Below are 14,825 nucleotides of genomic sequence, written 5' to 3' on the forward strand. Positions count from 1 at the left end.
CTCAACATATTTACTCAAATGAAAGTAGATGAGGAAGCAGCTTCACAACATGCCTTCAACTCCAGAATCTAAAACCTGGAAGTATTCCCATATCTAACAGCAGACGATTTGTTCGCTTGTTCAAAACAACTTCAGTGAATATCAGACTGGCTGTATGAAAGAAGGCACTGGTTGTTTAAGAAAAAATGAAGAGGAGAGAACAATATGGAGGAAGAAAAGAGTGCGGCTGATGGGGAAGATACCACTGTATCCAAGGATACTGGATCCCAGTTGCCATAGCCATAGTTACCCTGTAAAACCAACAATAATGCGGCCAAAACAGAGCAGTCACCACAGGGTCACTGTCTATATTCATAGACACAAGCAAATCATCATCTTCAGAGGTTGAGACGTCACAGAGAAGAAAAACAACAGATATGGTGAACTTGGACAACTGTTCGTTTAAGATATGGATAGCTAAAAATGTAACACTGCAGATAAAACCACGTTTACATTCATCATTTAAAAAAGGCCAATGGTTTTCTTTTTATTGTCTGACATTAAATAAGAATAAACATTTCATGTTTTAGATCAGAAAGAATTACCACAATCATTACTATTTCCCAAAGGCCAAAATATTACAATTATTTTTTATGTATGTAACAATCTTGGAATTGCTGTGTTTTCATTTCCTACATTCTTGAAATGTAATTAAAAATCGCACGTGAATGCATTTGTTCACATGATAATTTTTTTTTAAAACGCGCTGCACCATGATGCTCTAGCTGCTTTCAGCCATTTTCTTCTTCATGGTTTTCAGTGCTAACACTGGTTGTTCATCATATGACTCGTGATGCAGTAAAGGTGTTTCCTTTGCAGTTTTGCAAAACAAACCAATTTGATACGGCCTAGCGCCAAAACGTTTTATCAAAAAAAAGTTTTTTCAAACTTGGTGTGTTCCTATTAAGCAAATTTATTTACGATATGTCAAATTGTACAATTTTATGGTCAATGGAAACACAACTAGTGACAAAAACCACTGACTGTGGCCCCAATAACTACATATGAACAAAAAGATTAAACAATTGCACTTAAGTTATAAATGGTTCACCTGCTTGTGCGTAACCAAATGTCTCAAGGTTGATGTTGATCTGAAAAATGAATCTGTGCTCGGCAGCAGAAGCACCTCTTCAGCCAAAGTTTTGAAATCAAGGAACATTTCTCCAAGTGAAGTGATCAGATGTCAACAAAGACTCTCTGAAGCGTTTCCTGATCCCACAAAGCCCTCACTTCAGCAGAGGAAAACCCACAGCAAGGGTTCCACTCCACCAGATGCGCTCCAAAGCTTCCTGTCCAGAACTCTTCAACACGCTGTCGGCTCCCGGGTAGCAAGAAGGTGGAAATCTTTTATTTTTTTTTAAATTGACTGATTGATTTTGTTGTGCTCTGTGGATAAAGTTGAAAATGTCTGCATCCAAGTGCTCAAGACTATGAACTGCAATCTTTTAAAATGACGGATGGCCTTAAGATTTTTCCGTCACCATTTAAAAAAATGGTCAAAGACAGAAAATATTTGGTTAACATGAAATCTTCTCTGCACATAAAAAAATATACTAATTTTCTGGCAACAGGAACAATTATGTAGATTAAAGCGTCCTGTTCTGTGCTCCAGTTTGATTTAATTTGTTATAAATCTACAGTTGATAGTTTCAAGATCTGCTGTTCATTGCACAACACGTCCTTGACTGCAACTAAAATACACAAAACAAAGCATAAGGTCACTGGGATCCTGTTATTTGCCTCTAAGATGTTTGGATACGTGTTTGCAGAAATCAGTGAGAGAATAAAACAGCAACTCTACCAAATATTTCTAATATCACCTTTTTCTAATATCATTGTCACTTTTATTTTGCTTGCTAAAATAACCATTTACAATGTCTATAAAATTATCATCCAAGCAGTGATATGCGCCTGATTCCGGCATTGCATGGCTGGACTTTTAACCAAGCCGTCCTTCACAGCACACAGCGGTCCTCCGGGGCTGATCCAGGCCATCCTGTGTTTGCAATGCGAAACGACAGAGCTCATTAAAAATAATCAGAGCTACTGCAGCAGCGCTCGGCCATCCTTTGGGGCTGCTCTGACACACCAGGGGGTTGGGAGAAGGTCATGTGGGTCAGGATCTCCATCAGCTTCGCTCCTCTTTCATGTCAGTCTGGGAAGAATTGGACACAAGTCAAAGATGGTGGAATTATCTTAGCAATTTGCACTTTCTTAAAGAAAATGCTGTTTGTGTTCCTAAAACACAGTATAATCCATTGTATTGTGCTCAGATTTGGTATTGAGCGATATATATCCTGGGAATCCAAACTGTCTTTGCTCTTGCATTGGATTTCCTTCACACACACACACACACACACGCTTTCACATATGGCAGAGAAGAGATCGGCTCAGTAGCACAGCAGCCGTGACATCACAGTCACAGACCTGCTATCATCTCCACACGGACTGTCAAAACAAAAGGCCGGCTTTGTGTGCCGGCTTTCTGTCATGTGGACGCTCACAGATCTAAAATTATATCCGCGGCCATTTTTAGGACACCTGGTATCATCCAAATATTACATAACCAATAACCAGTCTCAACGGAACGTTTGATACTGTCAGTATTAAGTCTGCTGAATTGCTGAATTGCTTCATTGTGCTTGTTGTTATTCAGCAAGGCCCCTGAAGGTAGAGAAGGCAGACATGTGAGACAAACAAAGTCCAAATAAAGCCTTCTTCCTCATCTTTGTCCCGGGGCCACGACACACAAGCCGTGGCTCAGGTGTTTATATGCCAGGCGTCCAAAAAAAAAGAAAAAAAAAGAAGAAAACAAAACGCCTTCAGCCATCCTCACTCTGCGGCCACATTACACGCAGGAGCGCACGTGCACCAGCAACCAAACGAGCCCTAATCCACACATGCATGCTGGCGTCAAGCCTAAAAATAGCGCCGCGCTCCCACAGGTTCATCTCGTCTCATTTCTTTACATGGAAAAACCACCGTATCCAAGACAACCACGGAGGAGCTCGCTGTCTCCTCCCCACCCTCCCCTTCCCCGGCGCTTTGCCATGGCAACAAGGGAAAATGCGTAAAATAATAATAAGTTGTGAGCTGGTCCTAATAATATGATGCTCCTTTCAATCTGAATATTTGTGAGATAGCTTGTAGGTACAGGTCAGAGGCCAATATTTCAGTCCAATTATTTGTTCATGTTGCTCAATAAGAACATTTTAAAATTATTAAATATTTAACATGCAAATCCAAAAGCAATTTGAATTTTAAAAAAACACAAAATAATACTTTTCACTGAACTCCATTGTACTGCAAAAATATTCACAACCCTCCAATTGTCCAATTAGTCACAATTAAATCAATGTTTTTTAGCTTTACATTATATTATAATGATACTCCTTTAGAAATATACCTGGAGTGTTGCTTTGATTATTTCTCTTGTCTGCATCCCTTCCCTTTTACTCCTCCACTCACTCCTGCAGACTAGCCACAAGTAATTAGCAAACACCTGGTAGAACTGCTCATCTGCTGAGCTCACTAAAGGAGCTACTTCTCAGTGAAACGCTGGTAAAAACATTGTTTAAGGGTTAATAGAGGAGCCATGTTGTGATGACTTTCTGGAGGCAGAGCTCCAAATAGAGCAGGAGTTTCTTAAAGAGACAGATGCTCAACTTCAAATTACAAATTAAAATTTCTTTTAAGTCATGTTTGATATACATAGCATGTTAATAACAACTGACATTAACATAGTTACTTGATTGTGGGATGACATGACACAATGTGCCTGGAAAACAAATAATACTAGCCCCTTAATGGATTTTCTATGGATCTTCTGTGATAGACCAACACAATGTGGTTCATAATTGTGAAGTGGGAAGAATTTGTTTTTTTGTTTTTTTGGGGGGGGCGGGGGGGGGGGTTACAAACGAAAATCGTATGATTTATTAAAATGAACTCAATTTCCAATCTGATGATGAGTATTTTTTGTTTACAGTCATCATAATCCATTTTATTTATGGTTTCAGATATGGTGTGTTTTTTTATTTGCAAATATTATACATATATGTGTGTTGGGAAACTTTATATTTTCTCCTGGTACAGTTAACAATAAACGGACATAGAAAATAAAGGTTTCTTTCTTTGCATCTTATTTTTCTCCTTTGTCTGCGTTCTGACCCTGTGATGGCCAGACAGTCGTTCCTGAATGCAACCTTTCTCTCTCCGAAGACGTCTGCGACAGCCTCCGACCGACCGCCCGACCCTACGACCCCGAACGGGACGCAGCACACGGAGAGAATAAATAATTGAAAGGATGATTGCTCCACGGTTCAGTGATTTCAAAATAAAAGGTGCTTTACGCATGCAAATGAATGCACACAGTGAGCTGCTGCTCGGTGGCAGCCATCAACAGAATGGAAAGTGAGTAGCTGGTGAATTTTAACTAAGCTAACCTTACTGTGGCTTGAAAATATAACTGTAAATGATGAACTACTGGCTAAGCTTTCGGATACACGAGGAACAAACTAAAAATGTTTATTAACTTAAAAACTGCCTAACAATATTCATTATTTACACCATCATTAAATACATGTTACATAAAATTTAGTCCTTACTCTGTAGTATGTTATTCTTAACTTCAATTTTATTCTGCACAATAAACAGAAATGGAGTAGCATCATATTTTATTGGTTGAAGGACTTCTCCGTTGCCTTTGGCAAATATTTCCTGTTAGCGCTGGACACGAGCGTTTGTTTAGGTTGTATTTACTCAGAATGCCCTGTGCTGTAGTCCTCCTCCTGTTTTTTTTTTAAAGTGGTGTCCGGTAAAAGTGCAGAAAAAAAATGCTTCTATAGAGAATTGCAATTCCTATTTTTAGGAATTTTGAAAAAAAAATAAAATCAAAAAACTCAAAAATCTGCTTAATTTTTTGTAAAATTCTATTTTGAAAAATAGCCAGACTGCTAAGCTAACCTGACACTGGTAAATTATGCACAAACCTATTTATATTTAAATATAAACTGTTTGATACAGTATGCAACCTTATAGAATAGTTTTAAATAAATGTACTATTTGTTTACACTGACTTCTCCTCATCAGTCACATAATTTAAACAGAATTTCTTGACTGCTTGAATAGAAAAATTGGTTTCTGAATCCAAAATCATTTCTGAATTAAAAGTTGTTTCTGAATCAAGTCAAGTCATTAAACACTGAAATGTTTGCATCTCTAAATCTAACACCGTCCATCAGCCATGGTAGAACATGGGAACATCACAACAGGAATGTTTATGTGAAGTTGATGGAAGCAAAATACAGATAGACGCTAAAAAATGACATAAAACTGGACCAGTTTCAGCTTTAAGCTGGGAAACCAACAAAAGCAGTCAGACAGACAGTCAGAGCTACAATAGAAGAAAGCATGCCTTTATATTAGAATGGACACAGTCAACATCCAGCATCCATTTAAGAATCTGTGGCGAGACTTGAAACCTGCTGTTCACAGATGCTCTTCCTGTAATCTGGCTGAACTTGAGCTGTTTTGCTAAGAACCAGTAAAAGGATCTGAAAAGCTCGGAGAAGAAAACCTCAACATAACTGTGGCTTTAAAGGGAAACAAGCATCAACAAAGCATGGCCATCACTGGGTCTGTTTTAGGTGGACATCAGTCTCTTGAAAGGTTTCCTAATACAGGCAGCAGCATGACGACGAATGAAAATAATAAAACAACTGATCATGTTACTGATTGACTGAACTTCTGCTTCTGTTCCATTTGGACTGAGTTCAACAACAGTACAAATGTGGTATGTCTAAAAAAAGGTGGCTGATGTAAATGGAGACCTTTTTATTCTTTTTAATCAAGGTAGAATTATTACAACATAAATTTATTGCACTGGAAAATGTAACGCACAACACAAAGTATTCATCTTGTTATAACTCAGCTTTTATAATGAGTGGAAACACGTCCACCAGAAATTCTGACTGAAAATCTGACTTTGCTGCCCCCAAATCAGCTTTTATTTAATTTATTAAACTTGGCTAAATACAGCAAGCATTTGGAAAAAAATCAGCCAAATCATGACCTTACACTGAGAATAAATTTGTTCAATCAAGCCCTAAACAAACTGAAAACTGACTTTCATATAATGCAGCAAAGGTGCAAAATTATTTATAAGTTTTGGATCTACAATAACTAACATCTGATGTTTACTCCTTTGAAAAGCATATGTGTTTACATTCAACAATGGGATTAAGTTTGTTAATTTTTTTAACAAGTCACTCTTCAGCGCTACCAGGCAGCAGCTTGGGAAGGAGAAAAGCTGCCGTACACCAAGGATCGAGCCAGTCAATTTAAGGATGCTTACTGGTCCCCCAAAAAAATGATAAAACCCCGGATATTATCATCAATTAATAAAATCCTCCCAGACCGAACTTGAATTGGACGTTATGCTGCTACCACTCAGCAACAACTCATAGGCAGAAGTAACAGCGCTGCGCAACGCAAATAATGACCTGACCAGAACACGGTGCGCTAAATAATAAAACATAATTTAACAAAGCTTTGGGGCAGATCAATTTTCCTGGAGGAATTTTAATAATTGAGGTCCTCGAATCATTCAAGGAATCGTTACAGCCCCAATATAGTTTTGCTTTATTTAAAGCTTTTTCAGGTAGACTCAACATATATGAAAAGTTTTTCGAAAATAAACAAGCAGGTGGGTGTGTAGTTGTATGGGGGCCCTAAGCTTTATAGCCCCTGTCCCCATCTTGGCTTCAGCCCTTGCTGCTACTAACATTTCTCATGAAAAGGAACATGATCTGAACCTTGAACTAAAACGCTACTCTAAGAAACACACAGCAGATCAGAAACTCTCCTTGATGCTGTAATGACTCACTCATTGAAACTAAGTGCTGACATGGTGAGGCACCTGCAGCACTTCAATAAAACTACCAGATATTTGCCAACAAATAACTGCTTGTGTTAAATAAAAATCTACTAATTTGCTGCATATGGTCTGCTCTTTCAATCTTTCTGAATGTGTGACTTTGTCACTCTGCCATTTTCATATGAAATTATTAAATGTAATGCTCTGGTGGGAAGAAAAGGTGTGAAATAAATCTTTTTTTTTTTCTTTTTTTTTTGACTGAAGGATATATTTTCAAAGACTAGAGGAAGCAGAGCTCTTAAATTTTTAAGGAACTGCCGGGACCTGAAATGTTTCTGTCCAGGTACATCCAGGCGTGATGATCTTAACTCCAACCCCCAGAGCTGTCAAAGGCTCCAAAATATACTGCAAATCCCTGGATTACTAAAGGGAACAAGCTGATAGGGTGAAGAGGTTTCTTTCATCTCAGTGAACAGCTCTGAAACGAGGCCTCTGTGACTAAGATTCAACATTAAAAAAAAAATTAAAACAATCAAATGAAGGGGTTTTTATTTGATTTTACATCCTGTAGAGATTTTTTTAGAGCTATAATTTTGCAGAACTCATTCAATATCATAATATTCTTTAATAATACCATGTGTCTGTGTTACACATCTAGAATCACACACTTCACAGAAACCAGGTCTAGATTAAAATATTGTGTGCATATGTTTCTAATAAAAATATCTTGGAAAGTAGGTTTCATATAGCAGGGCCATATAATGCTCTAACTGTTTTTTCGAATCTAACTTGGGAGTGAAAAAAGCTAACTACATCTGCTATTCAATAATAAACACAGTTACAAATTAGAGGCATTGTTAATTTGTTCTAAGGTGGGATGAAATGAGTGGAGTTAAATCCTGAGATTTGTAATTAACTGACTGATTGTAATCTGTGTGCTGAATGGGTGAGTAACAGCAGGGGGCCAACAACTTATTTCTCTCAGGAAATGTAAATCAAACTTTTATGTGATTTTTTTTTCTGAACTCTACTAGATATTCTGTCTCTAGAATAAATGAAACAAACACACAAAAAGAAGAGGCTGCTCATGTCAGGGTCTTTTTTGTGGCCATTGTGACGCCGCGTTGAACAAAGTCGGTGGAATTCTGAATCAACTTTACCTCAGATAACATCCAGCCTGTTAAAGCTCAGATGGATTTGTGTTCTAAAAGGACAATTATCCCAAACACACATCAAAAGTTATTTTGTGATGGAGGAAGCAGGGTGATATTAGAAGTAGAAAGGAACTGAAAATGTGTGCATTATGCTTCAAAGGAAAACAATTTAAGGTCTGATTTGTCAGATCCATCATCATAACCTGCAAAAGTGTGCGGTATCTTAGCAACTTGTTAAGGGACAATTTATGCAGTGATGGGTAGAGTATCTATAAAATTACATTCACGCAAGAGTAGCACTTATATTATATTTCATAAAGTAAAAGTGAAAGTATCTGTCCAAGAAATTACTCAAGTAAGTGTAAAAGAAAATTTATGTGGTAAAAAGTTTACTTACATACTGAATAACTGGAATATTTTTAGGAAAAAAATAAAAATAACTATAGATAATAACAATAATATTATATTAAAACAATGTAATCAGACAAAATCTGTCTGATGACATTATGTGTGAGTTCTGATATTTTAGGAACTAAACTGAAAAAATAAATAAATAAATAAAATTGTGAAATAAAATTAGACAGAATTTTTTGTTTCCAAATCTTTTTTGTTTTCAACATAAAACTTATGAAACCAATGCTTACACTAGGTAATGTATACAGCTGCAGAACTAAATAACAGACCACTGCACTGAACCACTTTATTATTCTACCAAATATTAATTTCTGAACTCTTCCTGAGTTTAAATATTATTATTGTTGTTTCTAAATGAATATGAACTTGTTTTCTCTGCATTATTTGAGGTCTGAAAGCACTGCATCTTTTTCGTTATTTTGATCAATTCTCAGTTTCTGCAAATAAATACAAAATTTTTTGCTTGGAATTTCAGAGACATAATGTCAGTAGTTTATAGAATAAAAGAACAATGTTCATTTTACTCAAACATATACCTACAAAGAGCAAAATCAAAGAAACTTGTAACATAATCACAATATTTGACTAAATAAATTAAAAGTAAGCATACTGTTTCTTTAGAGCAGTTTCAACTGATTGTTGAATTATCCTAAGTTTCCACTGTTTAAAACTGATTTTTGGGCAGCATCAAGCTGGCTTTAGACGTGGTTGTGATAACCAGATAAAAAGGTGTGTGTGTGTTTGTGTGTATGTGTGTGTGTGTGTGTGTGTGTGTGTGTGTGTGTGTGTGTGTGTGTGTGTGTGTGTGTGTGTGTGTGTGTGCTGCACAGATATGACACTGTCATATCTGTGCAGCAGGAGATATGCCTTTATGAATGTTTGAAACAAATAAAAAAAATGAAAGAAAAGACATAAACGCCAGTCAGAGTTCGCCCCAGCGCCACAGATCGTGCGTTTGGAAGCTGGATCGGAATCTTGCACCCAGGAAACGCCACTCAGTGCGAGAGGACGCCACTGAGGGGAAAGAAAGATACTCCCGATGAGATCTGGAATTTATTTTCCTTTTTGCAGATTTTTGGTGGTACCACTATTTTTTCTCATCTTTTTGGGGGGGATTTTTTTTTTTTTTTTTCATTTTGGATTGGGACTTTGGATTGAAATGGGGGGATATTTTCAGGACTTTGTTTATTTGAGGTTACGGACCCTATTGTGTCTACATTAGTTTGATTAAAGCAAACTGACATTTTTGGACATTTATTTATATACTGTACTGACATAAACTGAGTGATTTAAATCTAACCTTTTTGAGCGATTTTTGGTTACAGAACTGCCATTTATCAGAATAACTATTATTGTTTCTTAGTGTTATGGTTTTTTAATAAATCATTGTTGCTAAAAATCAACAAATTGTTAGCAAAACAAAAATTTGGTTGAATATTTATTTTCTTATTAAACTAATAGATGTAACATATTTTACCTGACTCCTGAGACAGAACCTTCTTGATGAAATTGTGAGTTCTGCTTTAAATCAATAATTTTAAGTGGTCCTTATGGCTTTCCAGAGCTGTATGTATTAGAACAGGGTAAAATACTTACAGTGGTGATATGTATTCTTGTAAATTGACTTGATATTTAAATGGCACAACAGAAGTCTCATCTATACTGTAGTTGTTTGTATCAGGTGCATTTTTGGTTTAAACAGGTTTGTTCATTCAGTGAAGAATCTCACAGTGGGAAAAAGAGCCAGAAATGTTACCCAAGTAAGAGTAGCGATAATTCATAATATTTCAGAATCAGAAATATAGGAAATGCATAATCCAAATATTACTGGTGATGTATCTATATATTTGAGCCGGAATGTATATTTTTGATAGAGAATAATAAACACAGTTTATTATATCCCCAATAAATTAAAATTTGTCCACTTGATTTTATTTTTTAAACCCTTCATTTTGATAAGGCTTTAAAACGCCTAAAGTATCATGATATTAATGCACATCCACGACTGTGATGACTTCTCAGTCTATCTTTTAAACATATAAAATTCTGGTTTGTTTTGTTTTGTTAGATTGACTACATATTAATTTGTATATGCTCATATCCATGTTTAACTCATGTCATTACAATAGAAATAAACCTGCATATTTTCACGTATAGCTTTTCTACATATATCATACTACATTCTCATCACAGCAGCACGTGCCCTTCTGTTGCTCCGCGCGCTCGGACACCTCAGCAACCTTCTCAGAATGTGTGGGCATGCGCAATGGCTTCGAACAGGTGCATGACGTCCATCCGTTCTTTGTCAATATGGAAATGAAACACAGTCTGCATTCATTTCGCCGACTGTTGCGCAGGTGCAAACACACAGGGAGGCCAACTCGGTTAGCATTATATCAGAAGTAGTGTCTACCGACTGGGAGAAAATAAGGCGCACGAGTCTGTCGCGTGCGGAACGTTCTTAACCTCGACATGCAGTCCTGAGATTGGACAGTAAATGATTCTGATGGGTGGTAATGGGATTTCTCTACGCGGACCCTCAAAGAGCCAACAAATGACGTCAATAGTTGAATTAGCAAACAACAAAGTGTATGTACCACATGCTGAGCAACAAAGAGGAAAGCCTTAGCTTGTGAACCCGTATGAGGGCTACCCACTGATATAAACTATGCACGACGTTCAGCCATGGCAGAAGAGCGACGTGCTGATGCGCTCACCTGCCTGCCCCCCGGGCACCTGTATCCGGACTTTTCCCGCCTTTGAGATGCAGCAGGACGGTCAGAGCGTTCACCGATGGTCGTCTGTCAGTTGCTGAGGCGCAGCGGAGCTTGTGTGCCGTCACTTCAGCAGCAGCCCCCCTCACAACACACGCACACACACATACACAGCTATCTTTACCTTGCCTACAACGGCGCGCGTGCCCTTACTAACGGCTCCATTGACCAAAGGGGCCGCCTCTACGCACCGGTACGGTTTCCAAAGGGAAGCCCGAGAAGCCTCGGTGATGTCAAAACGCGTGTTTAGCCAGGTAGACCTGAGCGAAGTTAAAGGTCCGTCGGCTGGCGTCGACGAGAACCCATACAGGAGCCGCAAACCGAAGAGACGGACTTGCAAATGCTTTGCAAATGTGCGCGGCAAATGATTATAGTGACATCTAGTGGTAGAAAATGTAACTACACTTACAAATCCACCTCTGAAAAAAAAAAGAGCATATCAAACTTTTTTTAAATTCCACTTAGATCTTTATTGTGAAGAGACTTTTATAGATACAAATTATTTACAATTTTAGAGAATCGACAGATACATATAGTTACTGTCCGAAAACAAACAAACAGAAAAAGAGAGACGTTGATTTGCATGCACATTAGACAATTAAATATTGAGACTGTCTCCAGTGGCCAGTGCAGGTGCTCTCTTGAGAAATGTTTTGATTGGTGGGTTGGGGGAACTGGGTAGCTGGTTAGATTCAGTCTGGGCTTATTCACCATGTGCCAGCATAGTCGGAGCTGCAAGACAAAAAAATAGGGCAAACCCTGTAAAAATACCTAGTATATATAAAATCACACCCTTCCCTTTATATTGTGTTTTACTGATTGATTTTAATAATTGATGATTCAATATATACAAGACTGTCCTTGTATATATTGCATTTCTACCTTGACAGATTAAACTGACTTTAGGCATGAAAATGGTCATTATTTCTAAACATCAGTGTCTGCTCTTTGGGTGAATTCCCCATGTTTTCTCACCGTGGCTCGCCGTCTTGGTCAGAATTTGCGCCCAGCAGCAGCCAGGCTACTGCCTCCTCAGGGGAAGATCTCTTTCCATACCTGGAGAGAAAGAAAAGAAAAATCAAACACTTGCTTGTAATGACCACAATCAAACATCAGTGGGAAAGTCTCCAATGTCCTCCTTCTCTTTGCTTTACAAAGCCTGGAGGCATGACCCCATCAACACTTTTATAAATTTCAACCTTGGGGAATACGTTTTTTTTTCCCCTTCCCCCCAACTTTGCTCACTAAGCTGTGAACAAAGATGGGTAAACTGCACACACTCCCATGACGCCTTTGTGCATGCCCTGGCAATCTCGTGCAGTCCAATCACAAATGAGATGTGCAATTATCTGAGAAGAAAATAAGGGTTTTCAAGTTCACCGGCTGGCAGGTGGACTGGTCTTCTCTGACTGTGTGCTGAAGAGCAAACCGTGCGTCTGCCTGGGGCGTGAGGCGGCTGCACTGGCAGATCCAGGCAGTTTAATTACAGAGGAAAAGAGGCTAATGCTAAGACTATACACAGCTTCCATCACAGGACAATTACACAACCAGGAAGCTAAATAAACGCTCTGGTTTTATTCAGTCTTTTCACCCAGCATGAACCAGTGATGAGGCATTGAAGGCGTCCAGCTTGGCCAACATCAGTATTTCACGCCTCGCAATTTAGATGCATGGCATGACTTTATAAATACTAACCCAGCAGTTAGTTTCAGTTGTTTCTGAAACTAAGCCCAACTCTTAGTGGAGGTTTTTAAACAAGATGAGGTGAAGCAATCGTAGGACATGACGTCATTTATTCCCCAAGAGGAAGTTGAGATTGTGTTATGGGTGATATGACTCTTTGTCCAGAGAAGCATAGCCTGGGGCCAACATGAGGCAATAAGATAGTTATTTTCCAGTTCCTAAACATGTTTTCTATTGCTTATCTGGACATACGGTCAAAGCAAGTAAAGTTGATTATTTGGATATGATTTTAGTTATGGCTAAGGCCGGGCCAGGGAGTCTCGGCCACTTTGATCATGAACTTACGCATTTAAACTGGTCAGACATTTGATGGATCATTCTGTTGTTTAAAACACAACCTCTGAATTATCAAAACTGCATTCTGTTTGTCAAAAACATTTTATTTTTGCATTAAGCTGACATTAAAACAGATATGCTGACTGATCAGACAGGTTTATCTCAGAATAAGGCAGCCTGAAAATATATATGGCTCATTGAAAAAAAGGTTATTTTTCTTATCAACCAGTTGTTTACTCATCTAAATCAATTAGAAGCATTTTTCAGTAAAAACAATTTCTATAAGATAATAAAGGTTGCTATAAATAATTTGTTTGTTTGTTTCAGAAGAGGCTCTGTAGTGTTGGAGGTGGTGATGTTGGGTGGGTTTTATAGGGACTGAAGAAGGTTTTCAATGTAAAATAAAATGTATCTGTACTTTTTGAAAGAATCTAACTGGTGTTAAAATAATTTTTTGCTTTTCTTCATTTTCATGAAATAAAAACATTAAAAAAAATAATGACACCCTGATCTTCTGGACTGACCTTTGTCTAGTGATGAGGTTGATGTAATGCCTGACAGCTGTGTGGTACTTGGCCCACTCCTCCGGAGAGGCGTTGCTCTCGGGTCTCTCCGGTTTGGGAGGGTAGGCGTCCGCGAAGCCGCTCCAACACACCAGCAGGCAGACGACCAGAGCCGCGAACATCACCCACGATCTCAGCAATTTGGCCATCTGAGAAGTGAGGCTTGGGTTAGGCTTCCAGGGTCAACTTTTTTTTTTTTTTTTACATCATCAACCAAAAAACTAAATAAATGAAAAGTCGAAATACGAGTTTGCTTTCAAATTGAATCTAGCATGTAGTTAATCTGACAGTAAATTGAGCACACAACACGCAAAAAGAACACTTTCCGCAAATAAATCATCAGTGAACAGAGTGAAAACTTACAGTTGAACTTGTCCTGTGGTTCGGTCACCTCGTTGCTCCTGTCCTGTCCTGCTCTCCTCTCCGGTCCGTGGCGTTATATAGCGTGGGGACCGGTACCTGATGCGCAGTGGGAACTTAACCACACCCCTCCGCTGGAAGAGCGGCGCGTAAAACGCCTCGTTTATCTGCACAAAACTTATCAGCTCACGCTCAAACTCGAACGTCAGCGAATGCATCACTTAATTTATCATTAAAACGCAATACCGAGAAAGCCACGGTTTTAATTGAAGGCTTAATTTGTGTGTGTGTGTGTGTGTGTGTGTGTGTGTGTGTGTGTGTGTGTGTGTGTGTGTGTGTGTGTAATGAATATTGAATTGAAATGTGGCGAAGTGTGAGGCTGTTAAAAAGACATGACAAATTAATTTTTCTCCTGTATTTTCATATTTTTTACTCAATTGTGGAGGAAAGAAGTTGAAATATTACTGATGGAAGTACATGGGTAATTATTTCAGCACCACGGACAGCGCAAGAACAGCTTATTAAAATCAATACACCTCCTGTTGGAAGCTGAATTCTCGTGTAAGTTAAGAGCAGATGACCTCACAGCAATAAGCCTCCTGCTCATCTACAGTAATGCTTCTTA

The 14,825-nt window shown here is 38.3% G+C and overlaps 2 protein-coding genes across 3 annotated transcripts in view; both read right to left on the bottom strand.

The window, feature by feature from the left end:
* The window catches only part of mpp2b (MAGUK p55 scaffold protein 2b), a 51,228-nt gene extending 39,628 nt beyond the window's left edge, over positions 1–11,600 (bottom strand). Inside the window, exon 1 of one of the 2 annotated variants that reach the window (XM_015050715.1) lies at positions 11,383–11,600. The gene's annotated coding sequence lies outside the window, so the exon portion shown is untranslated. Of the gene's footprint in view, positions 1–11,201 lie in introns of both variants that reach the window. The other variant, XM_015050714.1, reaches the window with a different exon arrangement.
* A 103-nt stretch (positions 11,601–11,703) lies between these two features.
* LOC106958677 (peptide Y-like) lies at positions 11,704–14,314 on the bottom strand. The gene is made up of 4 exons (XM_015050708.1): positions 14,204–14,314; positions 13,802–13,989; positions 12,234–12,314; positions 11,704–11,990 (listed from the first exon to the last, which is right to left on the bottom strand). The coding sequence occupies exons 2-4, from the start codon at positions 13,987–13,989 to the stop codon at positions 11,966–11,968; spliced, it is 294 nt and encodes a 97-aa protein (XP_014906194.1). The 5' UTR covers positions 14,204–14,314; the 3' UTR covers positions 11,704–11,965.
* Positions 14,315–14,825: the final 511 nt, after the last annotated feature.

This window comes from Poecilia latipinna, unplaced genomic scaffold (assembly GCF_001443285.1).
Source record: "Poecilia latipinna isolate Pla-1442-1.1 unplaced genomic scaffold, P_latipinna-1.0 Scaffold1007, whole genome shotgun sequence".
Classification (NCBI taxonomy): Eukaryota; Metazoa; Chordata; class Actinopteri; order Cyprinodontiformes; family Poeciliidae; genus Poecilia; species Poecilia latipinna.

Bases quoted from the DNA above. Each gene is read 5' to 3' on its own strand.
- LOC106958677 (XM_015050708.1), bottom strand. From the start codon at position 13,989: ATGGCCAAATTGCTGAGATCGTGGGTGATGTTCGCGGCTCTGGTCGTC. The intron at 12,315-13,801 runs GTCAGTCCAGAA...CTTTCTCTCCAG, and splicing joins AACCTCATCACTAGACAAAG to GTATGGAAAGAGATCTTCCC. The intron at 11,991-12,233 runs GTGAGAAAACAT...TTTGTCTTGCAG, and splicing joins GACCAAGACGGCGAGCCACG to CTCCGACTATGCTGGCACAT.